This window comes from Corvus kubaryi, unplaced genomic scaffold, assembly GCF_017639235.1.
Source record: "Corvus kubaryi isolate FWS band 111438036 unplaced genomic scaffold, C.kubaryi_AGA036_p1.0 66, whole genome shotgun sequence".
Classification (NCBI taxonomy): domain Eukaryota; kingdom Metazoa; phylum Chordata; class Aves; order Passeriformes; family Corvidae; genus Corvus; species Corvus kubaryi.
In genome coordinates, this window is record NW_024582054.1 from 20,828,863 (window position 1) to 20,856,679 (window position 27,817).

A 27,817-nucleotide genomic window follows, 5' to 3' on the forward strand; every position below is an offset into this window, starting at 1 on the left:
GTCTGTGGGGCCATCCCTTCCTCCTGCCATTGGGGAAACAACTGCAACAGGTTCAGGCAGTCATGAATTTCATACTCTTATATTTAGATTTCTGCTAAAAAAACCCCAGCCGCACAGCTGAGAAGAAACAAGCAGCAACTCAACAGCAGCATATATCTGAACTTTCAATAACCCCCAAGGTGCAAACTAATTTATTAATTCAGTAAAGCCTAATTCCACAGAGTTTTACCTTTTCCATTCATCCTGACACTAGCTGTGCTCTGGGATCGATCTCTCTCTCGCAGCAGTGTTCATGAAGCTGTTCATGTACCTGGCTTTACCTAGCTCTTCTTTATATAAAAGAAGCAGTTAGACCTCCACAACCTCTCTCCTCTGTGTGGAGCTATCCAGAACTCTCTCCATCCTGGTGATGTTGGTTCAGTTCTTGTCAAAGTCCATTCTTTTCACATGGAGATGAGGTAATTTTGCGTATTTTAACACACTTTTTGAAAATAACTATGAAATATTTCTGTATCCTTTCTCCTCATGTAAAAAAGTGTGGACAACCTGAAACTTTTGTGGATCACCTCACAATCTCTAACTTTGCCGTGCTTGTCCTTTACTGAGTCACCTCTAAGGAGTGGCACCTTCAAGTGTGATTTGGGGCTTCACATATTTGTTGTTGCTTTTAGGCTAGAGTTTTAGGGTTTGTTTTGGGTTTTGTTGGTTAGCTAGAGTGGGATTTTTTGAGATGACGTGCCTTATGAAAGTCTTACAGGGGCCGATGAACCTTGTATTGCATATCACAGAATTAATTAGCTCTCCTTCATTTTCAAGATAGACCAACACTATTGCACTGTGGGTAGATGAAACCATCAACTTTATTATTATTCACAGGCAATTCCTGTACTCTATGACTTCCCACAGGTTTGTGAGTATACACAATTTATTACAGCATACTGGCGCTAAATTTACAGCATTAGATATGTCTGTTTTTCTTTGGAAAACAGTGCTTTCTACTCACAAAGATTTTTACTGTTCCAACATTTAACTGTGCTGTCCACATCAAATAGCTCTCAAATGCAACTCATTTCTTTAAACTGTTAAGGAGTTAAAGCTTAAAGAACAAGCTTTGGTTTCTTAACTCTTCAACCAAACTGCAAATTAGTCACTGTAATGGAATTCATTAACTTTTTTTTTAAAGTTAAGAGTTATCAAGAGTATTAAAAAAAATTCCAGAATTAATGACTCAATGTTTAGATTTAGAATGAATTTAGCAATCACATAGGTGGCCTGTAGTGTTCATCCAGAGATTCTTAAGAGCATTGTGCTTTGAAAAAAATTATCCATCTTGAAAGCTCCAGGTGGTCTGCCAAAATGCCTCTCCCAAAGCAGCAGGCTGTCAGCAAGTGGGGATGCAGGGGAGAGCACTGGCAAGTGCTGCATGGCTCATGGTCTGGTGCCTCAGCTCCCAGCACAGTTCCAGTACAATGGCTGACTCTCTCCAGGTTGCATGCACGTAAAGTCTGGATTATGACAGCTATGAAAAGTTATCATTTGTAGTAAGGGTTATACTCAGGACTGTTGTTTCCATCAATACCCAAGGCACACTTGATTCATGGCCAGGCATATTCTGCAACAGAGAACAATAATGATGAGTAACGTTTTAGGCACTCTGCTCTCAAACTATTTCCCAAACTGACTGCAGTGGGCTGCCACCAGGAGTAGGGACAGCAATTCTTCACCTTCTGAGTTGCAAGTGCACACTGTCTGAACTACCAGTCCATCCTCACATTCCCTCCCCTTCTGCTTTCTTCTCTCCATTTTCCTCCTCTTGCATGACTCACAAGCTGGGATCCCAGCCTCTACCACAAATTCCTAAGACAGAATTCCAACACCATGCTGCCCTCAGCTCTACTGCACCACCACAAGGGTCAGCCTGGACCATTACTTCCCTGCTTTCCTACCACACACAGGAAGGACCCAGCACCATATTCCCTTTCATCACCAGAACGCAGCAGTGCTGTGGTGTTCTGAGCTAGCAGCTGAGGGGGTAGCACAGAAGACACAGCAGTTCCCAACCTGGCTTCAGTGTAAGCTCATACAGGATTTACAGGGCAACGCCCTTGCACCAGTCATGCTGCTTTGTTCGATGCTGTGTGGTGCAGTGGGATCCTCTGACTGGCTGTCATTTCCCCTGAGGCTCAGTATGGAAATTAAAGGGTTATGGGGACACGGATCATTATGAGTGGGAGGGAACTAATAATGATGTTTGTCAAAAGAAACATTTCTAACTCTAGAGTGATTTACTGACAAAATGATAACAAGAGCAGAACAAGTGAGAAGCTTTTATGATTAAGCTTTATCTGCCTATTAGCTTTTGTTCTTTTAGCCATAGTTAAAACTATAGGGCGTATCTGGGAACCTCATTACCTGTCAATGGCGTATCCTCCTTCACAAAGGTTGACCAAGGCATACAGCTGTCTCAGTGCATACTCATACTGAAATAAACAAACACTGTTAGTCATTTCAGAGATGAAAAGCAGGTATTGTTTATCCAGACTAAATGGTGCAAATAATTTAGAGATGCTGTTAATATTCAAGGTCTTCAACTGATAATCTAGTACTGGGCTAAATGGATCTTTGTTCTGCTCACTTTGCTCTTTGAATTTTAGGCAAATTCAGCTGTGCTACACACTGGCCTTGTAGGCAAGACCATCTAACCCATTACATTCTTAAAATCCCACAAAACAAAACAAAAAATCCGCTGAAGAGGCTATCTTGCCTGACATCAGGACTGTGTTATTCTTATCTAAACAGTCTAACAACAGGATTTGATCCTCAACTGGGATCCCAGGAAGAGCAAACAGTAATAAAGCCCCTAAACTAAAAAGTGGTTCTCAAGAATTCAGCAAGACTATGGAAACGGCAGCGAGGCTACCACAAGGAATTATGCATAATACTGTAACGTAATACAGAAATCTCAATGCACCAAGATTATGAATTCAGAGTGGTGGTGCTTGTGTTTTTGTTTTGTCAGTAGAGATGTTTCAAGAAGAAATACAAAATTACTTTTTAAACATTGGGATTTCTGAGGAGGAAACTGATGGAAGCAACAGCACTAACTAGTGAAAAATACAGATTTTTGGGGTTGTCTTTAGTAAACTTCTTGCTTACTTAAAAGTGCAGTAGAAGTGGTTTCCTGCTTCCAAAAGCATTACTTACCCTTCTTCCAAAACTAATCTGTATGACTGCCCCAAGGTAGCTTTTTAATAAAAGCTGGTTTTTGCAGATGTGCCTATGACTGTGCTAGTTGTTCTGGCCTGTTTATCAGGTTATATCTAATGAGTGACTTACCACAGGTAAGTGCCAGTTGAAGCAATGAGCTTTGAAGTGGTTCACCACTGACTGGTAACAGTCATAATTGCTGATGGTCAATCTGTCTGACAGAATCTGCTTGGTCTGTTCTGTTGAACCTGTGACTACGGTGACTATCTTCCGCATGGATTCTTGGATAAATTCTTTCACCTGCACATAAAACAAGAGCTTAAAATACGCTTTTTCTAAAGCTAATTTAAAGACTTTGAATGAAATTTCTCTTTCTTTAAACCTCCTTTAGCTTTTGGGCTCTTTAGGGAACCAAATTTTGCCATAATTTTTAGCATAGTCTCTTGGACTTGTCTCTTAACACTCAAATGAAAAGCAACAGAAAGTCAAGATTCCCGGAACCCAAAATCACTTACTCTCCTAGTGTCTGCCAGGGAAAGAAAGCACCACCAACACTAATACTTACTTCCATTTTGCAGGAGCTATTTGATTTGGAATGTTTCAGTTCTACTGAGACAAGAGATTCTCTAACATCAAAGATTAAGTCTTCCCCACAAGAATCCCTATGGATGCAGATGAGGAACTTCCTGTCAGTAGAAGCTATGAGACTGACTTTTGCATTTGCTTACCTTTGCCTAGATAACCATTACCGAATGTGCCTTGTGGAACAGATTCCTCAATTTTAAACGAAGAGTAAACCATCAGCTAGAGGTTACCATCTGAAGAGCAATTTTGTTGACTTTCAGAGATTTTACTTCTGCCATTGGTTAGGATGGAAATTAATCTGGCCTGATGAGCAATTATTTTTTCTATTTTTACCTCCAGGTATGCTTTCATCTCTGCAGCAATCTTCTTAGCCTCAGAAATGTCATTGGCAGCCATCAGCTTTCGTTTCATGATTGCGAAGGGCACATCAGGACTAGGCGTCAGGTCATAGTGTTCTACAGGTGGCAGAGAAATGGGCATAGCTTTCTTCCCCATGCCCTGAAACTGCATCACTTTCATGGAGGAGATGCTCTGAAGGATAGAAAGTAAGCAGATGGAAACTGTCAATCAGGTGGTTCTGTCTTTGTATGCCATGCAAACCTGACTCTCTAAACTTGTTTTGTTAGAGAAAATAAAGGAGATCACAGGATTGTAGATGTGTGTGTCTGTGTATATGCACATATTGGGGTTTTTAATACAATGAGGTAAAGGCTGCTGAAAATCAGGAACTTTTATTTCCAAAACCCACTGCAGGGAAAAAGGCTGCCAGGTTATCTAATTGCACATTATTTTTAACAAGTATTTAACCTATTGCATAATGGGACTATTATAAATGTTGTATCACCTTTCAGCTCTTCCCATTTGAGGGATCATTGTACTTTTTAACATTTCACTAACATTCATAATATGCCTGGAAGTGGTAAATACCTCTCGTATACTTTACTGAAGTGTCAAATCACTAGCAGAGCTTGGAGGACAACTTGTACCCTGATTTCTTAGACTGAAGCATATGCAAAGGCTGATCTCCCTAGCATCAGGATCATCATCTCTTAAATGCTAAGAGGTCTTTTAAGAGAAATGGCTCATGACTGAAAATGACTAAATCAACCCTGCCAGTTTACAGCTGTTTTTTGTTTGGGTTTGTTTGGTTTAAGGCATGAAAGTATAGGGTTCGAAAGGCTTGAAGATATATTTGAGCAGGAAGCCCTCCCAAATACATACTCTGTTTCCATACTGCATCACATGGCTGGTGTTGGTGCGTTTCTTCACCAGCTGAAACTGCTTGTGGAGTGTTTCTTTTCTTAGATCCTCCTGCATGAAGAAACTTCCATGAGGTCAAAGATACTTAAACTCAGCTATTCTAAAAATGCAAGGGAAGCTGAAAAGGGTCTTAGCTGCCAGTGGGTGGAAGGAAGTATAGGGCGAGAGCTATACAACCTTTGAAAGACATGAAAGTAAAATCTGAAAAGCATATTTGACATACTGCTTTTAGTATGACAACTGACAATATTGACAGCATATTGTCATACTGCTTTTAGTAATCTCCTAATCTCCCAGCAAACGGGCAAGAAGGGAGTGGATTAGCATACAAATCCCAGATTTATTTCATTAACACTATTCTCCATTATACTAACAAGTGGGTTAGCCACAGTTCTGTATTTAAGCACCCCTGAAGCAGACATACTACTTACTGAACTGCCCAATTTTTTTAACAGATTTGAAGATGTCGTCTCAGATTAGCAAATAAAGATTATGTGAATTTGGAACTAGAAATTAGATATTTTCTATCTTATAAAAAACAAAAGACAACAATATTTCTGAAAGTAGGTACTGGAAGTAAATTCAGTGGCCCAAACAAATAAAGATTATATATATGGTTCTGAGTAGTAGATAAATACTTTTACCAACTTAATTTGTTGATTTTGGTTCACATAAAGCCAAATATTTTCACAAATCCTGTAAAAGAGCTATGTTTAAAAAACCTAGTGATCTTTTTCATACATGAAAATGAAGAAAATTCATTTAAGTAACTTACCATATCTGAATCTTCCATCCAATTCACACTGTACCAGTCCCCAAGATAAGTCTGCCTTTCCTCATCATAGTAACATGCGTAAGATGACTCTTTGGGATTAGCAGCTGTTGTTGCATAAACTGTAATACAAATAGTAAGGGTGTTTTTTATCTTTTTTTTTAATCTCCCCTCCCCCCTCCATGATTTAATACTTAGCTGCACATGATATATCTGTCTAAGTACTTTGCCTTTCAATCATTTACTTCCAAATAGCAGGAATGAAAAAAGCCTGTTAATCATTCTGTTCAGTCACCCTCAGTGCTGTTCCAAGAGCTTCTTCTTTTCTGCCGAATGTGGTCTGGGGTGTTTAAAAAGAATGCCTGAGGGAAAAATCTACTATTCATGAACTGCCTGAGAGCACTGTGCACTAACAACTATCTGTATACTCATTTTCTTTATTACAATAATGAGAGCTTTTCTCCAAACTTGAAGCGAATCCCCTAAAAATCATCTTTTCTTCCAGATAATGCCACCTTCTAAGTAATACACTTTGTTGGATAATGCTCTACACTGAGAGAAAAGAACAATAAACCTACAACATCTGCCCTGAGCACAGTGTTCCCAGTAAGTAATCTCTAACACAGCAGAAATACTGTAAACACATTGTTACAGATACAAAAACAAAAGCTATTTTGGCTTTTTGCCAAAGTCAATACATAGCATACTTGTGTAATTGAAGGAAAATCCAAATTTCAAACTGAAAGTGTTCTACATGATTTTATAGAGCTATTGTGTTGTTTCTATTCAGAATGTACCTAAAGCTCAAAATTAAAAAAAAAGTCTTGAATCTTGTCTGCACAGTAAAATGCTCCTCTTAGCACCCTTCAAAATGCTTACTAAGTAACCAGTTAAACTTCTTAGCTCATCAGTGAAAGCTGCCAAGGACAGCTTTGTACTCTAATACATAAATTATCAATTTTCTGCCTTTGCAAGTCTGTGGCAGAGCTGGTTGTAAAAATTTCTGATAGCATAAACTTTGAAAAATACTGAGCATTTGTCTTGAACATCGTCAACATGAAACTTTCTGTAACAAAGAAAAACTGTTTGTAAGAAATCTTGGTGGGTGTCAGGCAGCACACCCAGGGCCAAACATCCAGGATGCCATGGACAGGCACATGGCTGGTCTTCTCTGCAATCACATCTTCAAAACCACAACAGCGAGCACTTGTCCCCCAGCCACAGAATAGGTGCTTCAAAAGGCTGTGATTCCTTACCCTAATCAAGGCTGAGCTTCCAGCTCTGCAGCAGAGAGCTTGGAAACCCTGAAAAATCTGAGTTCCACGTCCTGGGCTATTGTGCAAATGTGCAGCAAAGTTGCCTGGCAGTGGTGTCTCACAGCTGCTTTACTACTCAATGAAACTGACAGCAGGAACTTCACACCTGCTGTTAGCAGTGCTGAGGCTGAGAAATGTCTGTATGACTTAACTGCTACCAGCCAAGGGCAACCACCTGGTTCCTGAAAAGAAATACTTTTTCAACTTCTCATTTCCAAGAAACTGAACGCCTTTTCAGTCTTTTGTAAGACTCTATTAAAAGGAACTTCCTGCAAACGGCAAGTATTACTTTCTTGTGCTCCCCTGCTAAAATTCTACATAAATGTGCCTTGAGCCTACTCTTGCCACAGTCAATACTTGTTTAGGTCTGTGACAAGTTGTGATATTTAAGTTCAGTAATTTAACTGACTTCTCACCATTGATATTATCAGCCAAATGATTCATCATAGATCCAGATTCACACGCTTCGATGTAGAACACCATCTATAAAATAAAAAAATCAGAGACCGTAAGAAATTAAATGAGGAAATGGAGAAAAGTTGTTTGGTGTTTTTCAGCTGTAGCTAGTTGGCCTGTACTACTATTCCTGAAACAATAGCTATGCAAAATGCTCCAAAACAAAAGACAGTTTTTCATTTTCAGGAATCAAACTATGTGGAAAGGAGAAAGCACAGATCAAATATACAGCCACTCTGTAGGCACAGCAATGTGTCAGTATTGAATGTAGTATCTCTGGAACTGATGCCAGCTGTATGTTCCTAAACACAACCAGCCATAGCAGACATTGCCACAAAGAGCTGCTTAAAAAAAGCACTAGTAAAATGTTAAAAATACTAATTTTTCTGCTTAAAAGGTATATGTGATAAAATAAATGCACAGAATTTCTTGACAAGAGGTCGAGTCTTTTAAACTATGTAAGTAACTGTAAGAAAAACATGAGGTATATACAAACTTCCTGTAGTAACAGCACAGTCTGAAGTGAACAAAGCACAGGAAGAAAGAGTCAGGTACAGATTACGGGGCCACAGCAGTTACTGATGTTGTTTCTCTAATCAGAATATGCAGCATTAGCAAACAGCTGTTACACTACACCTCAACATTGACTGCAAAAACAAGTAAACTAAATACGGAAGGGGAAAGTTTGGAGCAGATCAATCCTTTTAAGTGCAAAATCCTAATGCAAATTTAACTGCATGTAATAGATTCTTCCTGCTTTGAACAACTCTTAAATTGAAGACATCTCTCTCTTCCACGCCAGCTGATCTTCTAATTTCAGAATTTCTGGCATGCTTGTTTACCTTCCGGTATTTCTTGTGATGATACATGTACCAAATAGTCTTATTCAAGTCCTTCACGTGAAGCTGTAAAATAAGAAGGCTTGTATTAAAACCACTTATGTTCAACAGACACACAATTCACTTAAGAATAAATACTAACTGCTGTGAATATGTACATTATTTCCCCAATAAATTTATCCAGTCCTTTGCCCTTCTGAAGTATAACATTCTAGTTTTTACCACTCTGTAAAAGATGAGTAATGGTCCCAGAGGATGTGTATGGTGCACCAGAAAGCCAAGTCACACCTGTGTGAAACAGTCTGCTTGGACCACCAAAGTCCAGTGAAATATGGAATGACATAACTTAAATTTCAACTGAATGTTACAGGTTCTAACTGGAAAAAATCCAAAACGCAATAATGAGAAGAATATTGCTCTTTTTCTGCCTCTCCCCTCAATATGGCAGTGCACTACATATTCTCATGTTTTACATTTATTAGTTATTATTTTAGTATGTCACTAAAATGATGGGTTTTATATTATTCCCAAAATGCTTACGTCATCATCAGGAAAAGCCAGAAGTCCTGGAGCTCCATGGTCAGTGAAATAAACAAACACATGATCCTTGGGACCACTGTAATGAAACAATTGCAAACACAGTCTTTTTAACTACTCCAACCTAACCTTAATTACAGCAACACTCATCTCCTTCTCAGTGCCAAGACATGCCACTATCTGAAAATAATACAGCTGAAGCACCTCTTCCTCTTGGTATTATTTTTTTCTCCCAAGCACATTATTTTGGATCCTTATTAGAGGAGATGAGTGCTCACAAAAGGAATGAAAATAGGGACATAGGCTAGTCCCTCAAGCATGGGGAATATGGCAATTACACTTCATGTTCCAAACTGTAAACTAATTGTGAGACAGGGGCTGTTATGTACAGTATGGTGGAAACACAATTGTTTTTTAATGGCTGTCTGAAGAATTTGTTATACTGTGGGCTTTTGTAGAAGTCTGGTAAAAAAGGAATGCTTTTATACCTAAGTTATACCAAGGCACCAATAACACAGGGATAAAGCATAAAACCCTCTTTGCTAAGACCCTTAGGTATGTGTAAGTACTACCATGGCCATAATGAGCCATACAGATCACAAAGCAGTGTCAGCCTACAACTCCATGAGGAACTGATGCATGTACACACACACCTGTAAGGACAGGCTGGCATTTGCACCAGTGTCCCTGCAGTCAGTTGAGCACTGACTGCTCGCAGACTTTGACACCCTCACATCTGTGTAGTACAGTTTGCTGTACAGTCTGATTCCACTCTAAATCAAACAAAATCATGTTTGGGTGATAGAAATCAAACAAGATCGTGTTTGGGTGATAGAAAGGTCTTGCCCTAGCAGCAGATCTGCAAAGGAATTTTCCTTTTAAACTATATTTAGTGACAATTAAATATAAAACGTGTAAAAATATCAGCAGGAGTGTCCAAGCCCTCCTCTGTTCCTCTGTACCAGAGTCCAGAAATCTTTATTTGCTTTTGCTCTTCCCTCACGGCAAACAGGTACAACTGCAGCAGCTCAAGGGAACATTGTCCAGCCTTCTGTCTGGCCAATAACCTACTGGTTAGGGGCACCACCTGGAAGTCCACCTGGAAGCCTCCTGGGGAAAGGAGAATTGAGTCTCGTCCCACCCAATAGCAAAAGTCAGGCCACTTGAAAATTCAAACACAGCCTAACAAAGAAGTGCTGAGTGTTACTTTTCAGGTTCCTGCTCTTGATTCTAAGTGCAAAAAATTTGACCAAGGTGGAATGTAAACAACTAGGACTTTTATTTGTGGGTTCAAGTTGTCTTCCTGAGTACATTTGGAGACTTTGGCCCTCTGCATAGCTACTCCCTTATTTGAATTGGAACGTCAAGCTCTCACAGTGAGGTGTGTTCAGAAGTACATTTTTTTAAACAAAAATTGCTTTATAGTCACCTCTTGCCTCATTCCAGATAGTAGAAGAGCACAATCTGGTAATGTGCAGTAATTTATTAACTTTCTTGTCTATATGTGTTGCATATATAATTTTAAACCTCAGCTTTTAAGGATGAAGTTTAAACAATTCAGAGCAATAACTTATTGACTATTGTCCTGCTCCTTCTTTTTTATTGTTCTCTTCAGTGCCAGGGTGGGATTCTTCTGCTCTGTTTCATTGCTATGCCTCTAAAATCAACTGTCAGATGAAGACAGACTTCATGGTTTTTCTTTAACAAGGTTAGTCCTTCCAAATGGTTGAATTTAAATTCTTAAAGGTTTTACAGTAATTCCTGTACATAGAAATATATAATATGATATAGCTCTTTACCAAGAATCAGAAATATAGTACATCTTAGTAAGCAGGCATCATACTTTCACATCTCAAACTGCAGAAGCAAGATGAATAACTGACACCAAGTATCCTTCCAAGAAGAGTTTTTATTAGGCCCTCAAATATATTAACTACATTCTTGAACCATCTAAATTATATAACCCTTTATAATCTACTGTTAATTATAAATCTTACATTCCACTTAGCCAATCTATAATTTATTATTCTTCATATATTAGAATATTGCTAAACTTAGAATCATTTGTGTAACTTAGTTTACAAATAATTTAAGCATAATACATCACTTACAAGTTTAATTGCTCATATTACTTTTTCAATCGCAAATTTTTTTTGCGTTAATTATAAACCATAATTCCATTTCATTAGGAATGGAATTATGGTTTATATTCAGCCTCAATAACTGTGTATGTGCTACAAAGACCAAGGCTGGGATTAGACATGCAATTCTTCCAACTGATGAGCTGGTTAAGCTCTCTCTGTCCCTCTGCCACTGATGGCTAAGTCTGACCTGAGTCTAACCTAAGTCTTCAACTGATGAATAAAACTGTTCATGTACACTAAGACAAGCCTTAGAAAACCATTTCCAGAGGTCTCCAAAGCTTAGCAACACTCTCTTTGAATAGCCTTCTTGCAAAAGACAATAGTCAAAATAACAAATACCTTAATACAGTTGATAGAGTCCTCTAGAACTTTTATACCTTGATCTATACTGGACTCTGTATGAGTCAAATATCAGCAGTTGATTCTTTGTGATGCATAGTTTAAGAAACTAGAACCACTGTATTTGTAATGTGAAGGACCTGGAATTGCCATCAATAATTTTGCTGGATTCTCAAGTTGTTCTAATTTACCCTATTCTTTTGTTGAAATCAGTGTCAATTTACAAGTACATATACAATTATTTTCTAAATTAAACTTCTCTTACCTTTTCAATACTTTTCCTGATCCCACTCCCTTCACTGCTTCCCCATCTCCTCTGAGAACTGCAAGAAAATTCTTTGGAGTAACATCCTAAGGATTTGAGAAGATTAAAGTTAGATCTGATCATAAAAACAACAAAAATTTTCATTTAGAAAGATGGCTGCTGAAAGTCAGAATCCATGCATGGATGGCAAATTTAGCTGGCCATCCTTTTCAATCCGTCTTTATCTAATGACTCACTTTGCTGCTGTGTGGCTGTTGTCGAGGCAGACATAAAAGCCACACTAATTGTAATCCATAGTCGAGAAAGGTAGAAAGATTTTTTATTTTCTCTACTGCTATTCTTATATCTCTTCACAATGGCTGTGGCCTAATTTAAGATTGGCTGCTTAGCAAACAATGACAAGGCTGCCTAACAAACAATGACCATTCAGGCAGTAAACAATCAGTATACAGGCAAAAGTATAGTTGCTACATATTACCCACAAGTTCTTCCTTGTACACTCTCAATGTCCCACAAGAACAACATCCTCCCCTTGTGTCCAGAACATCTTCTCTTATTAACTATCTTCTTGGCCTTCTCTGTAGGTTTTACTAAAGTCACAGAATTTCACTGTAATATTCTCACAGGTAAATTCTGACTGGTTTCAAGTCTGATTCTGGGAGATTGTCAGTCCAGCTGTCACTCTCCTCACTGCTGAATCATGAAATCAGACTGGATTACAGTACTGATTTAATGAAACAATTAGTTTTACATAGCTGTTTTTCAGATTGAGTTGCAACATTTACAAATCCAAGACCTTTCTTCCTTTTATTTCATGTGTCAGCATTGAAACAGTGTAAAGGCTCACTTTTATGACCAATGCTTCACTCAAAGAATCTATTGTTTATATTTATTTTATGAACACCAAACTTCATGCCAAACCATGCAGGTGAATAAACTTGATGCTTTATACTATGTGCATTTTGGAGTGCAAGCTACAGGCTGAAAGAATTTATTCAGATATTGTATAACGCTGAACCTTGCCCAGGGAAAGGGGTTTTGTTCCTACCTCCTTTGTATAGTCCTTAGGGACCCCAGCATACACATCTGAGCCATTAGGTCTGTTGATGACAATGCCTTTTGTTGGATTTCTGAAAGGTAAATAGAACATAAACAGGAATAATTAGCCACATGCCCTACAATGACCATAGAACAACTAGGAGCCAGCTTGCCTGAGAGTATGGGAACTTGCACCATATGTCATTAAGTGATCTCAGAATATTGCACTTCAGTCAGTTACATGCTTGTTTCAGGTGTCCTTACCCCCAGAGTACATTCAAGTATTCTACCTCAGATCACATCAACTAATCTGAAGATGTAGGTGGATGGTCTCCATCATCTATCTCCTTGCAGTCTTGCCTTTATTGCCCTGAACACTTTGCTCCCAGTGCTGCTGTGCCTGTAATGTCTGCTGATTTGGGGGGAAGTTGCTTCGGAATTAGAGGCTGTATAAATAAACTGTTTCATACAGAAAGCAATGATATGCTCTAGACAGTCACCAAGAATGGGACTCTTTGTTGAATGTACATGCTGGGAATTAATCTGATAATATCCTTTCAAAAAAGCCCTGCAAGTCATACACAGAGCTCCCCTGTGTTCATGAGTTTAGGTTATTTATCTGCTGCACACTGTTATGCCTGGGAGCTAACATCCCTTACTCTCATAACAACGATGCTCTGCAGTGCTCAGTGCCACAGCTGATGCTGAGCTGTGGACTAAGGCTTAGAAAGCTCATGAGCACATTTCAAAGGAGCATTACTGTGCTGATGGATGAAACATCCCTGTGCATATCACAGGTGGTTTTAAAGGCTTTTCTTTCAAAATGACTACAAACTCAAAACACACTGGTGACTATGGTATGTTTGCAGTAACCATAAGCACTGTGATTCATCACTTACTCCTCATTATCAGCAATGTCATCGTACATCATGACAATGATCTGCTCATCTGGAATTCCATTTCGGTGTACAATCTGGTACGCATGGCACACATCTGCCTGAAATTAAGCAAATTTTCATTACTAGCTTTAACAGAAATTTTACCTTTGAGACCAGAAGAAAAAAAACTTTTCAGACCTCAGAGCAGGCTATTGCCCAAAAGAAACTGTATTCCAATATAAGAGACTGAGGGCTGCTGCAGAGCTGAAATGCTTAAACCAGAGCTCATTGTCTTTCTCTAATTAGGAGCAGTTGCATTAATAATAGAGACTATGATTAATATCTCTCCCTCGTTACGTGTTTTGATTTCTTATTTAAACAGAAACCAGAAGTTACTTCAGACTTGGTACAGATAACAAAATTTAACATGAAGTTCTCAGCAACATTCTGCATTGTGTGAGAAAATCAAAATAAAAACCTTCTGCAATGACAGATAAATCTGAAGTGTGCCAAGCAGAAGAAAAGAGATGGATTTCCACCAATTTCACTTAGTTCTGCACCAAGCCTGCATGACTGGGCATTGAAGACTGTCCTGGACTTAAGCAAGTATTGTTTACCAATCTCATCTCTAAAAAATTTTATTAAATCTTGCTTTACTATAAAATGAGAATTTGGGTTAAGGAATATTTTCTTTTTAATTATGTATTTCTTACTCTGCAGAGCAACAACTTCAGGGCACAACAGATTTCACTGGAAAACAGAATTGCAGAATTTCTATTCAGGCTCTTTTCCTGATTTGTACAGGATATGAATAAGCACATTTTCTTTACAGAACCATTTTCCTGTGATGCAGAAATAACAATACCCATTAAAGTGATATTACAGTAAATGCAGACTTCTATCAGAATGCTAACTTTTTTGTAACCCCAGCCCAAATTATTATCTTCTTTAAAACTTACAGTCCCTGAATGCCCTAATGGGAGATTAACGATCATTCCTAAACTAGAGAACTACAACCCACCACATGCTAGAAAAAGCTGTGCAGGTTTAATGGAAGAGATCTCATCTAACAAATACACACTCCAAATGCAGGCAAGAAGCAAGCTTTAAAGCTTACTTCTGTTGAACTAATCTAATTTGCTAATTTGGAAGCCAAACTGAAGTGGTTTAAGTGGACCAATGTCTGTTCAGATTACTTAGGAGTACTACTGATTTTGATTAGTGTAACCGAAAGGACATTGTAAAATACTGTAACTTTATTATCCGTGGTCTTTTAAGTGCAGCTGAAACTGAAGAGAAGAAAGTTATACAAGATTCTGGGAAGGGTGAAGCACGTTCAATGCTAATGAACTCTCTGCAGTAAAATCTCTTCATGTGACTAACCCCGCCCCTTTTACTGCTCTTACTAAAGCAGTGCTATTTCCTACTTTGCAGGTCAACCTATGTTCTCTTCCACCTATCCCAGACAACCTCCCAGTTAGTTTTCCATTTCCCTACATGTCATTATACCAGCTGCTGCCTCAACAAGTCAAAACATTGAGGTTAAACAGAGTTAGGAAGGTATTATTTATAATATGAAACAGAAGAGCACAGGTTTGACCAAGCATGTATTCGAATTTCACAAGCAACCCAAGCAGAAGGAGAAGAAAACACTAATCAGGGCTTCTTTGCACTTATTGATGAGTAGATTATAGATCTCTTCTCACTCTCAAGATATCACACACCTCTGCGATGCTGACAGGAACTGGCAACACACGGAAATGCTCAGGCATACAGTGATACAGTATCACCATATTCAATCAGCAAGTATCTGTGCTCCCACAGACGCAGACTGGCTGGCCAGTAGGGATTTTAGAGGTGTTTTTAACTGATGCCAAGTACCCAAAATTAAACTTTATAAATGCATGTTATCACCTTTTTTTGTTTCCTCTCCTTCCTTCTGGTTCATTCACTGTTTGCTCAGTATGTCCCGTCTTAATAAACATTAGTAAAATCCCTACTGTAAAGGAAGACAGATCAATATAGTCAATTCCCTTCAATCTTAACTTACGTGTCTTTGGGAGTTGTGCCAGCCTTTTAAAGCTTTTGATAAGGGAACTGTACCTGCTGATAGCATAATGATATCATCAACAAAGGCTAGAGCAGCAAAAACATGTTTTCCTGCTAAAACTCCATTGACTAAAGTAGGACAGTTCTAAGTAAACAGTTGGGATTTATTGCATAGAATTAACTGACCTAATTAGTCACCTTTGATATTGGTCCTGCTTGGTCCTTGTGTACACATAAAAACCCCACAAATCTCTAAAAAACCAAAGTAGAAAAGTCTGCAGCTAGAGTAGGGAGGTGTATGTGAATCTAGAGTATTTCCTGTTGATGTGCAACTGCCTCTCAAATACTGCTATTTGAGCCAGCTTCTCTCAGAAATATTTCTGGCATATCTGTACCTGTAAACCACTCTAAAAGAGACTTGTTCCACATCTCCTATTGGTATTATTCTAGTTGGTTTAATATGTGAAATGAATGCTATGAACATTTACTGGGTAAATTGTCATTAAACCATGTTTTTGTGACTATGATTTGGGGAAGGGCAGCAGCTGCCCCACACAGCACAGGAAAAGGTGCAGCTGTACAGCTCCTGCTGCACAACTGACCTTATGGGCAGCTCCAAAATGGACGCTGTTAAGACCTTTCACCCCTTGGTTAGTCTAAACCTGTTGCTACATCAGCGAATTTCTACGGAAGATCTCCTTAAATAATTTACTCCTACATTTTGAAAGCATGGGGATCAGAACATGAATTACCCTGTTTTCCTGGGATGGACGTTTTGTTTCCCAAAATGTACATTTGGGGGAAAGTCTAAAAAAAAAAAACCCAAAAAAACCCACCACCCAACCAACCAGAAAAACCCACCAAAAAAACCCACTACACCCCTATTTTCCTGTGCCACACAGCTGTCTACACATTTGAATGACACAGCTTTTAAGTAGACTACTTGGGGGCATTTTTGGAAAAAACAAGTTGTTTATGACACAAGCTTCCATAAATAGTTCCTAAAGGGAAAAGCTTGGACTTGTGTGAAATTGGTTATTTCTTGTCTTATGACTGCTAAGTTCGTGGCTGAAAGGCATGTGTAAGGAAGGGCCAGCTTCACCATAAAGCATCAAGATTCCCACTACAGCTGTGCTGAAATGTCACAGCTTAAGCAAGAATGAACTCTGATATATAAGCAAGGTAGAAGAATATGTCTGAAATGCTAGCCATGTCTTACTCCTTCGCTTAAACATACATCAGTGAATCTGCCCAAAGCTGTAACTCTATCAAGTACTTAGGGAAGGTTTCCTGTAAGTTTGGTTTAAATTTTGTAAGCACAGAGAGGAAATGTTAATTGAAGCCATGTGGCCAAGACATCCTTAGTGTCTGTTACGTACAAAACAGGAGAATTTAAGACTGTCCTGGAATAGGATACTGCTCTGGCTGGTAGTGGCTAGCGCACTGAATAAATACAGTCTCTGACCCACAAAGCTCAGTATGTACAAGACTAAAAACAACAACCAAAACCAGACCCATGTACACAAATTCATGGTTTTTTAATTTTAATTTTGCCAGATTTTATCAGTCTGGCATTTTTCTCGAGTATGCACTCAATCTTTCGTAAGACTCTTGTTTCACATCAGGCTTTTCCACAGACTATGTGGTTTTGAGTACCCAGAAAGCAAGAGTCTGTCTCTCTGGTCTGATGTGAAGCCTGATTTAGATTTGAATTAGCTGCTATGTCCATCTCACAGAAGAGCCAGACTATTTCTCCTAATGAGAACCAGTTTGTTGAGTCATTCTCTAAATCTGACAGAAGCATTTAGTATTGTATTTGCTCACTTATGCCACCAAGCTTACCAGAAGTATTTTATCTAGCTCTTTGTGCAGTAGAGAGCTGAGCCACTTTGCCAAGGAACAGGGGCAGGACTCTTGAACAGCAGCCAGTCTGGTAACAGAAAAGCTGCTACAGAGAAGTCAGTGTAACTGCTGAGGAGTGGAGAGGAGCACACGGATAGCCCTTCCACAGCCCAGGCAACTCTAATCAAAACCACTAAAATAAGGATAAAACCACCAAAGAACTGAGAAGCCACAAGCATAAAGCAATATACAAACGAGCCTTGCAATGACAGTGAGCCTATTACATTGGGCCCTATACTACACTAAATACTTAAAATTTATTTTAGGAACTTGATAAGATAAATGCATAAGACAAGTTTAGATCATCCTGATTACGGAAAAGTCCCAGTTCAGCCATCACAGAGGAAGCAACTGCCTGCAAGGTGTGAATCTCGCTCATATTAAGTGCAAATAGTGGGGTTTTTCCTTATCTTTTCTATCCTTGGTTTGTACCACTGACAATGGATCCTGACCACTGACAGCTAAATAACCAGTCTTGGGCAGAGTTTCAGATTCCTTGAGGTTACAGGTGCAAACTCAAGTGTTTCCAAGGTCTGCAGTCTTTACAAACTTACTGTTCCTGGGGTCTGTACGGCATTTAATGTATGAAATGAGACATTTTTGAATATGTAATCTGTTTCTTCTGCTTTTGTGGTTGCTCAGTCAGATGAACACATATTACCACCAGATAATTACTGCGGCAGACAATACAGTATGTTTTGACTGTGTTGTAGCAGGCAGCATGCAAAACAACTGGAGCTCACAAAATAAAAATGTAATACAAACATGCAACATCATGTACTAACTGTACCCCGGACAGCTGAACTGAGAAACTGAAACCCAGAGATGTGTCTGCTCAGTTCTCAAATTACAAAGTGACATTATGAGTGCAGTTGCATGTAGGGAATAGCAAAGGATCCAGTAATAAAAAAACCCCACACTGAATAACTACTTACTGGAACACATCTACAAATCCACTTGTACACAGGCTAGGTCAGAGAAGTTCTGGGGAAGAAAGGTGATGGCAGGAGTAAAGTGAATTAGAGTACAATGTATTTTCCTCTGCAGTTTCTCCCTTGGAAAGCAAAAAAATTACACAAACCTGCAATCCTGGAGTGCTGCTTTGATTTCTTATAGTACAGGTATGATTCTACTGAACAATACCAAGTGTTGCTATGTGTGTTCACTATGTGTTCTGAAGCACAGAAGTGACAGACCAAGTCCTGTTCCCAGTTCCATTGCAAGTGACTTGAGCAAATAATTTAATTACTTTAGATGTTTTTGCTTCCACTGCTGGAAGGTAGGGAACACTAACACACAAAGACATGGTGATCATCAGTCTGCATAACGTTTCCAAAAACCTGTTAGAACTCCTCAGATTCCTGCAGCATCTTTCCTCCTCTGTATAACTGTCCTAAAAAGTCTATCATTCTGCTTGTTTTGCTGGGAACGAATTTCTCCCATTTTTTGATACCCAAGGCACACTTGTCTGGATGACGCTTCATGGCACACACAAGAGGATTTTCCATGACTAACTGCTGGGTCTGTCTCACCATATGCCACCCTCCTACCATGCATGCTCACTCCCACCAGACCCTTAAGATTGGCCACAAAAAGCCACTAGGCAGAACAGCACAAGCTACTGATGTGCTCCATCTTGTGGGAATTCATCTTTTTCATAACAAGTTAAGATGCACAGTATCTTGCTCAGGACAGGCAAGTAAGAACCCAGCCTCCTTTTGAAGGATCCTTCATACAGACTCTTCTATGATGCTGCTTTTGTAACTTTAATAGCATTTTTATTGGTGTTCTAATTTTCTTATTTCCAAATGTTAATAATGTACGTGAGGCAAGTGGTAGTTTAAAATACAGAGATTTCTCATATTTAAATTCAGAACAATCTGACATGGCAGATATTTCGCAATGTTAGTTGACATTATCTTCACAATTAAGGTATTTAAAGAAATTCTGCTCTCATTTTTCTAACATGGAAAAGGAATTACTTAATAACTGTCTGCAAAGCATGACCACACTCAAAAGTTAATAGACTTCTGTGAAACTGGCATGTTCCAAAGACTCTTGGACACAAATACGTAAATGTGGATCTTCTGTTCTTCATAACCTTATTATACCTGGCAGAGACACTTGCCATTGAAGGCTCACTGACAGAGAGATTACAAACTGTGCCCAGGCAACTGAGAAAAGGAATTCTCATGAGCCACAGCTTCAAAATGGTAGTTTTATTTAAAAAATTAATGTTGTGGTATTAACTCCTCCTAGAATGGAAAGAAGCCAGCTAGACTGGTTATACAGCAATAGCAACAAAAAGAGCACAACTCAGTAATTAAATTTAGACACCCCAAGACAGGCAGTAATCAAGTACAGCAGTAGTATTTTCATCACTGTTTTCCAGTTCCAACTTTAAAACTCCTCTCTAAGATTTAATTTGAAGTAAGAATAGTTTATATTAAGGTTGTAATATTCCAACTATGATTATCAGGTAATATTTGCTCTGTAAGGAGCTGGCAAAATCCCTAAAACCTGTTTGTCAAAGTGTTGAGCTAGCACTCGCCAGTAACAGGTTGCTCCTTCAGATGAGACAAGATTGTCAGTCTGATTCATTTAGTTTTAAGCTCATCACTGTGCTGAAGTTACAAACTGATTGTGAGCTGAGAAGGAGGAGAGCACGCACAAAACCCAGGGTGCCCAACACACAGAACGCTCATTTGTTCCTCCATCAACCAAGAGGATGAAGACTCTCTATATCTTACAGGCAGTTACATTAAAAATAATAAATACTTTGAAAGTTCCAGTGTTCAGCAAATCAGCCTGTACATTTCATACTATTCAGTTTTAAAAATGCTGATGTTGTACATTGGTATTTAACCAACAATACTACAGCAAACTATTTTTCTAACATTTAGAAATATATAAATGTATACATAAACCAGAATTAAATCAACTATGCTCTCCAGGAAAGCTAAGTTGCAAGTTTAGAGCAAAGACAGCATTTGAGCATAGATTAATCTGTTTAAGGCATTGTCCAGCAATTCCCCAAGGGGAAAATGCTGAAGTTGTTTCCTGACTGCTGGTTATAAATCTTGAACTTAACCAGAGTTATGTCACTTGGATTTAATTCTGTCCATAGTGACACCCACACTCAGCCCACAATTTCACAACGCACTGGTTTTCCCAGCAGTGTTAGACTCAGGAGTCCCGGTTCCCTTTCCTCCTGTTTCTGCCACTCACTTTGTTCCCTGCACTCTGGCGCACCATATCTTTGTTGCGCCAACATAATTCTGAGGCAATGCAGACTGGTTCACATTAAAAAGACCCCCCTTCCACACGTTCTCCACTCCTCAAAACATACAGTGCATTTGCAGCCTTCACAGATTTTTTAACTAGAAAAAAAGGAAGCTTTTCATAGCATAATGAAAAGAGGAAAACAAATGGAAAGAAACATGTATGTGTCTCAAAATGAGGTTTAACTCTAGATATCATTTGTACAACTGCAAGTTGGGGTTAGATCCTCCAGCCCAGTTAGTAACCGAGATTTACCCTAAAAGGCACAGGTCTCCTAGGATGCAGAAGTATAATTAGAGGAAGAATACTTCTCCTCCTGTAATGACAGCTTTTTCAAGAGGTTAGAAAAAGTTGTATGCAAAAAAAAAAAAAAAAATTCACATAGTAAAAGCATCAGTGGAAGGGGATTCCTGGGGTGGTAACAACAAGAACGAAGAGCAGGTTCTGAGTGAATCTTGCTGCTGTTTGCTTTGTAAACTTCACACACACCTGGGATTCTAGAAGTAGAAGCACTTGCTCAAATGACAGAAGGTCTGAACTAGTCTAGATGACAGGCAGCTATCACCTTCCTGCAAGTCGGGGAGCTGGCATTTTCTGGAGCATGGGCAGCATCAGCATGTGGAACCAGCAGTCCTTACCTGGTGGCGATAATTGTACCAGCCATTCGAACCTGCAACGATCACCACCCAGTGCTTGCCTCCATCTTCAGGTTCTTCCATGGGGAATGTGCTGATGCCCAGAGCACAGCCCAGAAGCACAACTGCTTTCAATATCATCTCTCTTCTTTATTTACTCCACAAATGGCAGAAAATTTTCCTAATGAAGAATTTTGAGAGAAGTAAATGAGAGGACATCAGTCAAAAACAAATGCAAAACGAACATCAGTAGTACCACATTTAGAAGCTCTTCTTGCTTGTGGGGTTTTTTTGTTTGTTTTACAGACCATCTAACCCACAGTACAATTTCTGGTCATATCTTCCTTTAGCACCAAGCTGCTACTAGTTACAATAGTTTTTTGTCAGCTTTCAAATCTGACTGAAAGCAATCCTGAATAGGACAACCCAGCTGTTCAGCCCCCTCAAGTTGTTTTGTTCTATAATAGCTGGCAATTAATAAATCTCAAATACAAAACAAGCCTCACTATCAATTATTTCACAGATAAAACTTTTTCAGATTAAAACTATTCTGTTGGTCTCTGCTTATGTGATTCCCTGGTTTCCACTCACTGGTAATTAGCCCATTATTATTGAGTCAAATCCCAGGTGATGTAGGATACTCAGACATAGAGAATTTCTGGGGAGTTGGAAGATCAGAGTGTCACAAAAGCTCTCTGTGCCCACAACACCAAAGAGGGTGGAAAGAGGCCGCGCCACTGTTCTGCACAAGATACAGCCCTAACTGCTGGGCCTGGGGGGAAGTGCAGGCTGTGAGAGACTCATGCTATTTGTGCAACCTGTCACACTAGTGGAGAGCAAATGTGAACCAGTACCACATGAAAGAGAAGCATTTTCGCCTCTTTTGCTCAATGGTTAAGTGTTCGCACAAGGTGCACAGTGAGAAAATTGCATCTGAGCCTGTGAATGTCAAATTTAGAAAAGCTGAGCAGAAGGGAGGTTTGAGCCCATGCAGAAATGGCTCCTTCTACTTTCTTCAGAGGACTAGAAGTAGGGTCCTTGCTAGTGAATGTCCTGAGCACCTTAACTGTCTGATAAAGCATTTGCTCTAAAAGTAAACTATCTGGCCATATCTAATCACAGGTTTAAGGTTTGCTTTTGGAATTGGGGCTGCATGGGGTAGGCAGATTCCATTTACTGGTCACAGTCTCAGGTCTGCTGCATCCAATGTGAAACTCTAAAAGCAAACTCCCCTGAAGAATTGCATGCTCCTGGCCCACACATAAAGATTACACATTTCCTCATGCACTGAGAGATGGGATTTTACACCCATTTACTCACAAAAAAGAGATCCTGGAAGTCAGTAATTGCTGCTAGGTATGGAAGAGGCGTTGTAGTAAGAGGCAGACTAGTCTACTTTAACATGGCTTTCCCTGGAATAAAAGCTAGAAACCCCTAAAACCCCCAAGGCAAAATGTCAAAACTACCACTAAACCAAGTAAACGGCATCTAAGTCAGCCTCACTACCCCAGTGAAAACCACCCATCTGCAGCCACTCAAATGAGGCTGAAACAGAGAAGCAGCCAGCTCCCCTCGAAAGCAGCTGGGTTCAGTGAAGACTACTAACCTGACACATAGCACGGGTTCACTGGTCACTAAGATTTAGTCTTCCAAGCAGTAGTATGAAATATACATATATATATATATATATATATGTATATATTATACTATATATATATATATTTACAAGTTGGATTTTTTTAACCTTTTTAGTGGAGCTAGCCCAAAGTAAAGGAAGTCATGTTATCATATGAGCTCCTATAGGAAGAACTGTTACCACACATAAAAACTCCAGAATAAAAAAGACAGAACCAACATTAACTGTTATGAAACTGCTTCTTCCAAAAACTTATCTTTCAGGAAGAAGCCATTCCTGTCACTGCCTGTGACACTTGTTGCAAGACTAATACATAGTAATTTAACAATTTAGGGGTTGTTGAATTATTAGCTTCTTCAGCAGTCAAGCAGATATGAAGGAATAAGCGTATTTTTCATTAGATGATTATATTCTCTCACACTGAGTTGGAATTGTAAAGTTGTGTCATTGTTGTCATCAAACAATGATGGGGGCTTTGTATGATAACTCTGCCTGATCTACTTTGTCACTTCTTCAGATGATAAGACAAATAACATACTGTGCTGAAGATGCACGGTGTGTACAATATGCATAAAACTGCCTATTTTGTTGCCTACAGCCTGGCTAAGATTCAGACCAAGCTGTTTAGAACTTTTGTAAAGCACCACAGTATGCCACAGGCCAATGATCCTATTCATTTCCAATATTCAATTTCAGGTATATCTAACTCCTGAAATATTAGGCAAGAAAATAAAATCAGTATCTTTTAGACAACCTGTTTATAAATCTTAACTGAGTTCGACTTACTGGAATATTGAGCTGAATTTCCTGCAAACAGATCCCTCAAAGCTCAGTGTCTGTCTCAAAACATTCTCCAACTATAATATGTATTCACATGGAAAAAAAAAAAAAGGAAAGAAATGGTTCAAACAATTACTGGAGAACCTTTCACATGATGAAAGAGCTTAGTTCTTTGAGATACCATTCATTAGAATCCAGGGCATATCAGCAGAAGCTGTGTTGGTGCCAGCTGTTCACTGGGCCATATAACATGATGGCTAATTTCAAGGGAGGTCCTGGCACACAGACATTTATCACACGGAAAGAGTCACTGCCACTATCAGTTACTGATATACCAGGCAACCAGAAACAGTTTGATGGGATTGTGTTTCCTGGTGAGTTCATGCTCCTGACTATACTAACAAGGATCTACAGTTCTCAGGACCCCAGCCAGTACCTCTGAGTGGGCCCGTGCTGTGCAGGCACAGACGTACCACAGATGTACCACACACCAGCACTGCATTCTGCCTGCAAACAGCCCCACAACAGAAAAACCCCAGGCCAGATCAGGAACAGAGACTTAAGCTACCAGCCCCTCAGGCAGTCCCTCCATGAGGGATTAAAGAGTCTTCCGGATAGTACGAGGGTATCTAAGTCCTAATAGTTCTCACCTCTGCTGAGACAAAAGTTGTGACGGATGCAGAACACCCAGGAGAAAAAAATAAACACCAAGAAACATTACACTGTACTAGCAAATCATATATATTTTGTCATGGATTATTTAGAATAGAAAAGAACCTCCTCTTTGGCACTAATTAATGACATATAATGTCACTTATCTGTCTTTTCCTATACTATAATTAAATCAGATTAACACCAGAAGGAAGAGAGGAAACAAAAAAAACCCCAGACATACCAAAACGGACCAATAAACCATAATTAATAAAGGCTCAGCTCCCCTAAGTTCTCCAAGCAGCACTTAAAATAGGTTTAAACACATGTGCAGTGGGAATGGGTCTTTATTGTCTCTAACTACTACTTAAAAAAACCCAAACCAAAACCAACAAAAATATAAACAAGCAAATGATGATCAAACAAAAAACCACACTCACGCACACACGTATTTCTACTTGTTTTAAAGAAAGCCTCTGAGTGCAAGTGGGCAATTTAAAAGCCTGTGTTCAGGGTTCTGTTGTATGAGTTCTTGACCTACAGCCGAAAAGAGAAAGTTCCCCATCACATGCTTTGCCTTCAAGTCATATTAAGAGAAAGCAGCACAGCTGACCAGCATACCACAGGTACAGAAAAAGCCTTTCTCTGAAGATCTGTCACATGCAATCAGTCCTGAATCACATGCAGATTGAGACTACATGGAAAAAAACTAAAAAGTTACTACAAGATCATCTTAGAGCTTTGGTGGATCCACAAAATATGATAAGATTTTACGAGCTCTGTCTAGTCTTTCTGACAGAAGAGTTAATTAACTTTGCCTTGAGACCATGCCAGGACAAAGGCCCATCTCAGACGCAGTGGGTTCAGCATCAGACCACCATGTACACATGCAGGTAAGGCTGCTGCACAGTTTGCACAATCTGTGGAGAAAGCCCGTTCAGAATTGGGTGGCTCCTGCCAGAACATTTCACTTTTAAAACCAGTCTTTCCTGACAGAGGTACCTTGACCACTTCCCACTAGGTAGCTAGCATACATCTCTGACTTGATAAGAGAGAGATGCTTAAGGAAGACCACATCTGGAAACAGCCAGCTGCTGCTAGAACAATTTTTCTGGCCAGCTGCCTGTTCCCTGAGTTCACAACTTTCCTTTGGGAAACAGTCCTTTAAGATCAATACTCTTAGAATAGGATAGCACTCTAAAGAAAGGACTTTGAGTTGACCAAAGTATTTCCCACTAGCTTTTAAAGCAATATTGACACTTCAGTAGCTTGCACTCCAAATACCTTAAGCACAGTCTCCAAGAGCTATAATAAACAGAAACCATATCTCTATTTTATTTGCATGAGAAGTACACTAACAGTAACCTTGCTGAAAAGTAACAGCCTTAAGCTGATCAGATGATCATTACAGCTTTTCTATGAAGTCTTTCTGAACAGCTCACTTCTTATAACCACTAGGCTTTCAGATTCCAGAATCAAGCCACAGTTCCTTTCTCTACACAGTGCTTGCATATTGCCTGCCACTGTAATACTTAGATGCTGATTTCCACAAAATATGTGATAGTCCTCCTCACAGGAAACAGATGTCCACAGTTCTGTCAGCAATGTTCTGCCTACGTGCTGTGCTGGCTGTTACACAAACAGAAGCACCTAAACCTGTGATTAGGCCCCTGCACAAAAAATCTGATTTTCTAATTTTCGTTCTGCACTTGTGCGGGAGAAAGAAAAAAATCTTTATCATTATAAATTCTGATAAGGTACATTTTGAAGGAGATTATGGTCTGTTTCAAAACATTTCTTTACAAAGTCTGCTAGTAACCATTCTATGAACCGGATTACTATGATTAGAACTTGTAGTAAAATACTTCTGTTTAGCTAACTGAAGACGTATAAGCCACTTTTACTGTAAAAACCCATTAATTTGTAGTTAACTCAGAACGATTCTTAATGTTAAATAAATATATTTAAAAGTAGTTATAAATAAAGTTCATTCTCCTGTTTGCAGATTTACTTTTCTCAGCAGCAGAGATAGTAAAACTTACCTGAGGGTAAAAAAACCAAAAATCATTCCTAAAATGGTGATAAGCCAATACACCTGGTTTAGGGGATTTTTTCTCTACACACTTCAAAAAACCCAGATTCAAATCTGGCAAACCTTAAGGCTTCAGTAAAACTGCTTCTGCTATTTACTTTCTTATCTGTCTGCAGATATACAAAGCCTCTGCCATCACATTCTGATAGTAAGAAAAAACAGATACTGCAACACTGCATGAGTAACTTCGTTATATTCCTTGATTTGGCATGGGGGATATAAGGGTAGAAGAATAAGTCAGATAAGGGTAAGAATTTCTACTCAGCAAACATGGAAATGTTGGGAGCACGGAGAGAATGAAATTCTGAAGAAGTTATTACGCAGAAATTCCTGTGTGAGATTACACAAGATTCCTGCACTCCACGTGTCTTTTACTATGGTTTATCTTCCCATTTCAGATCTTGGCTACAATATTTATCTTAACTCCCAAATAGAGACACTCAACACAGTGTTGGTCCATCCTAATTGGGAGCTAGTGGTGCTACCTCCAAGCAGAACCTCATGTTACAGCAAAGCTGTATACCAGCTCTGAATAACCAGCCACAGCGCAGCACCTTTCAGTCATCACCAGCTCTTTGCAGAAATCCCATAAATAGTTACTCCATCCTTTTCCCCCATTAAAAATGTATTACCGTTGACTAAATCTAAGCAGTTGCCCCTGCTTGCCCCTCCAGATCTCCCTCCTCTCCTCTGCCAGCCCTGGCCAATGCCCCTCGGAAGGAGCCGCTCTGACTCCTGTCTCCCCTCCAACACGGAGGGATGATACGCAGTTCCGAGCCACGCGTGACAGCCCCAGGGCCAGACGGGGCGCCGGGCGGAGCGGCGGGGGCTCGGCAGCGCTCGGAGCCTGGGAAGTAAACCGGCACCCTCGGCCGCTCCCCTGGGAGGCGGCGGGGCCGCTCCCCCTTGCCCCTGCCTCTGCCGCCGGGCAGCGGAGCGGGCCATCCCTCGCTCACAGCTCCCTTCGCTCAGGCGCACCCCGCTTCCTCCCCCCCGGCCGGAGCCCCCGGACAGCGCGGTCCCGCCGGCCTCACCGCTCCGTGCCGAGGAGTCGCCGCCGCGGCCGCTGTGATTGCGGCGAGCGCCGTGCGGAGCCAGGCGACCGCGGCGCGCGGGGCGGACCCGGGCCCCGGCCAATCGCGGCCGGGCGGAGG

The 27,817-nt window shown here is 39.8% G+C and overlaps 1 protein-coding gene across 1 annotated transcript; it reads right to left on the bottom strand.

The window, feature by feature from the left end:
• Positions 1–842: 842 nt before the first annotated feature.
• On the bottom strand, positions 843–27,785 carry LGMN (legumain). Its single transcript, XM_042047539.1, has 14 exons — positions 27,698–27,785; positions 21,508–21,685; positions 13,658–13,755; positions 12,769–12,850; positions 11,721–11,806; positions 8,976–9,051; positions 8,439–8,501; positions 7,557–7,623; positions 5,828–5,946; positions 5,014–5,103; positions 4,126–4,323; positions 3,337–3,507; positions 2,413–2,480; positions 843–1,612 (listed from the first exon to the last, which is right to left on the bottom strand). Exons 2-14 carry the CDS (start codon positions 21,643–21,645, stop codon positions 1,573–1,575), a joined length of 1,296 nt encoding a protein of 431 aa, XP_041903473.1. The 5' UTR covers positions 21,646–21,685; positions 27,698–27,785; the 3' UTR covers positions 843–1,572.
• Positions 27,786–27,817: the final 32 nt, after the last annotated feature.

Excerpts from the sequence above, each read along its gene's own strand:
- LGMN (XM_042047539.1), bottom strand. The coding sequence starts at position 21,645 with ATGATATTGAAAGCAGTTGTGCTTCTGGGCTGTGCTCTGGGCATCAGC. Across the intron at positions 9,052-11,720 it reads TCAGGAAAAGTATTGAAAAG|TGGTCCCAAGGATCATGTGT; the intron begins GTAAGAGAAGTT and ends GTTTCATTACAG. Across the intron at positions 4,324-5,013 it reads TGATGCAGTATGGAAACAGA|AGCATCTCCTCCATGAAAGT; the intron begins GTATGTATTTGG and ends TCTATCCTTCAG.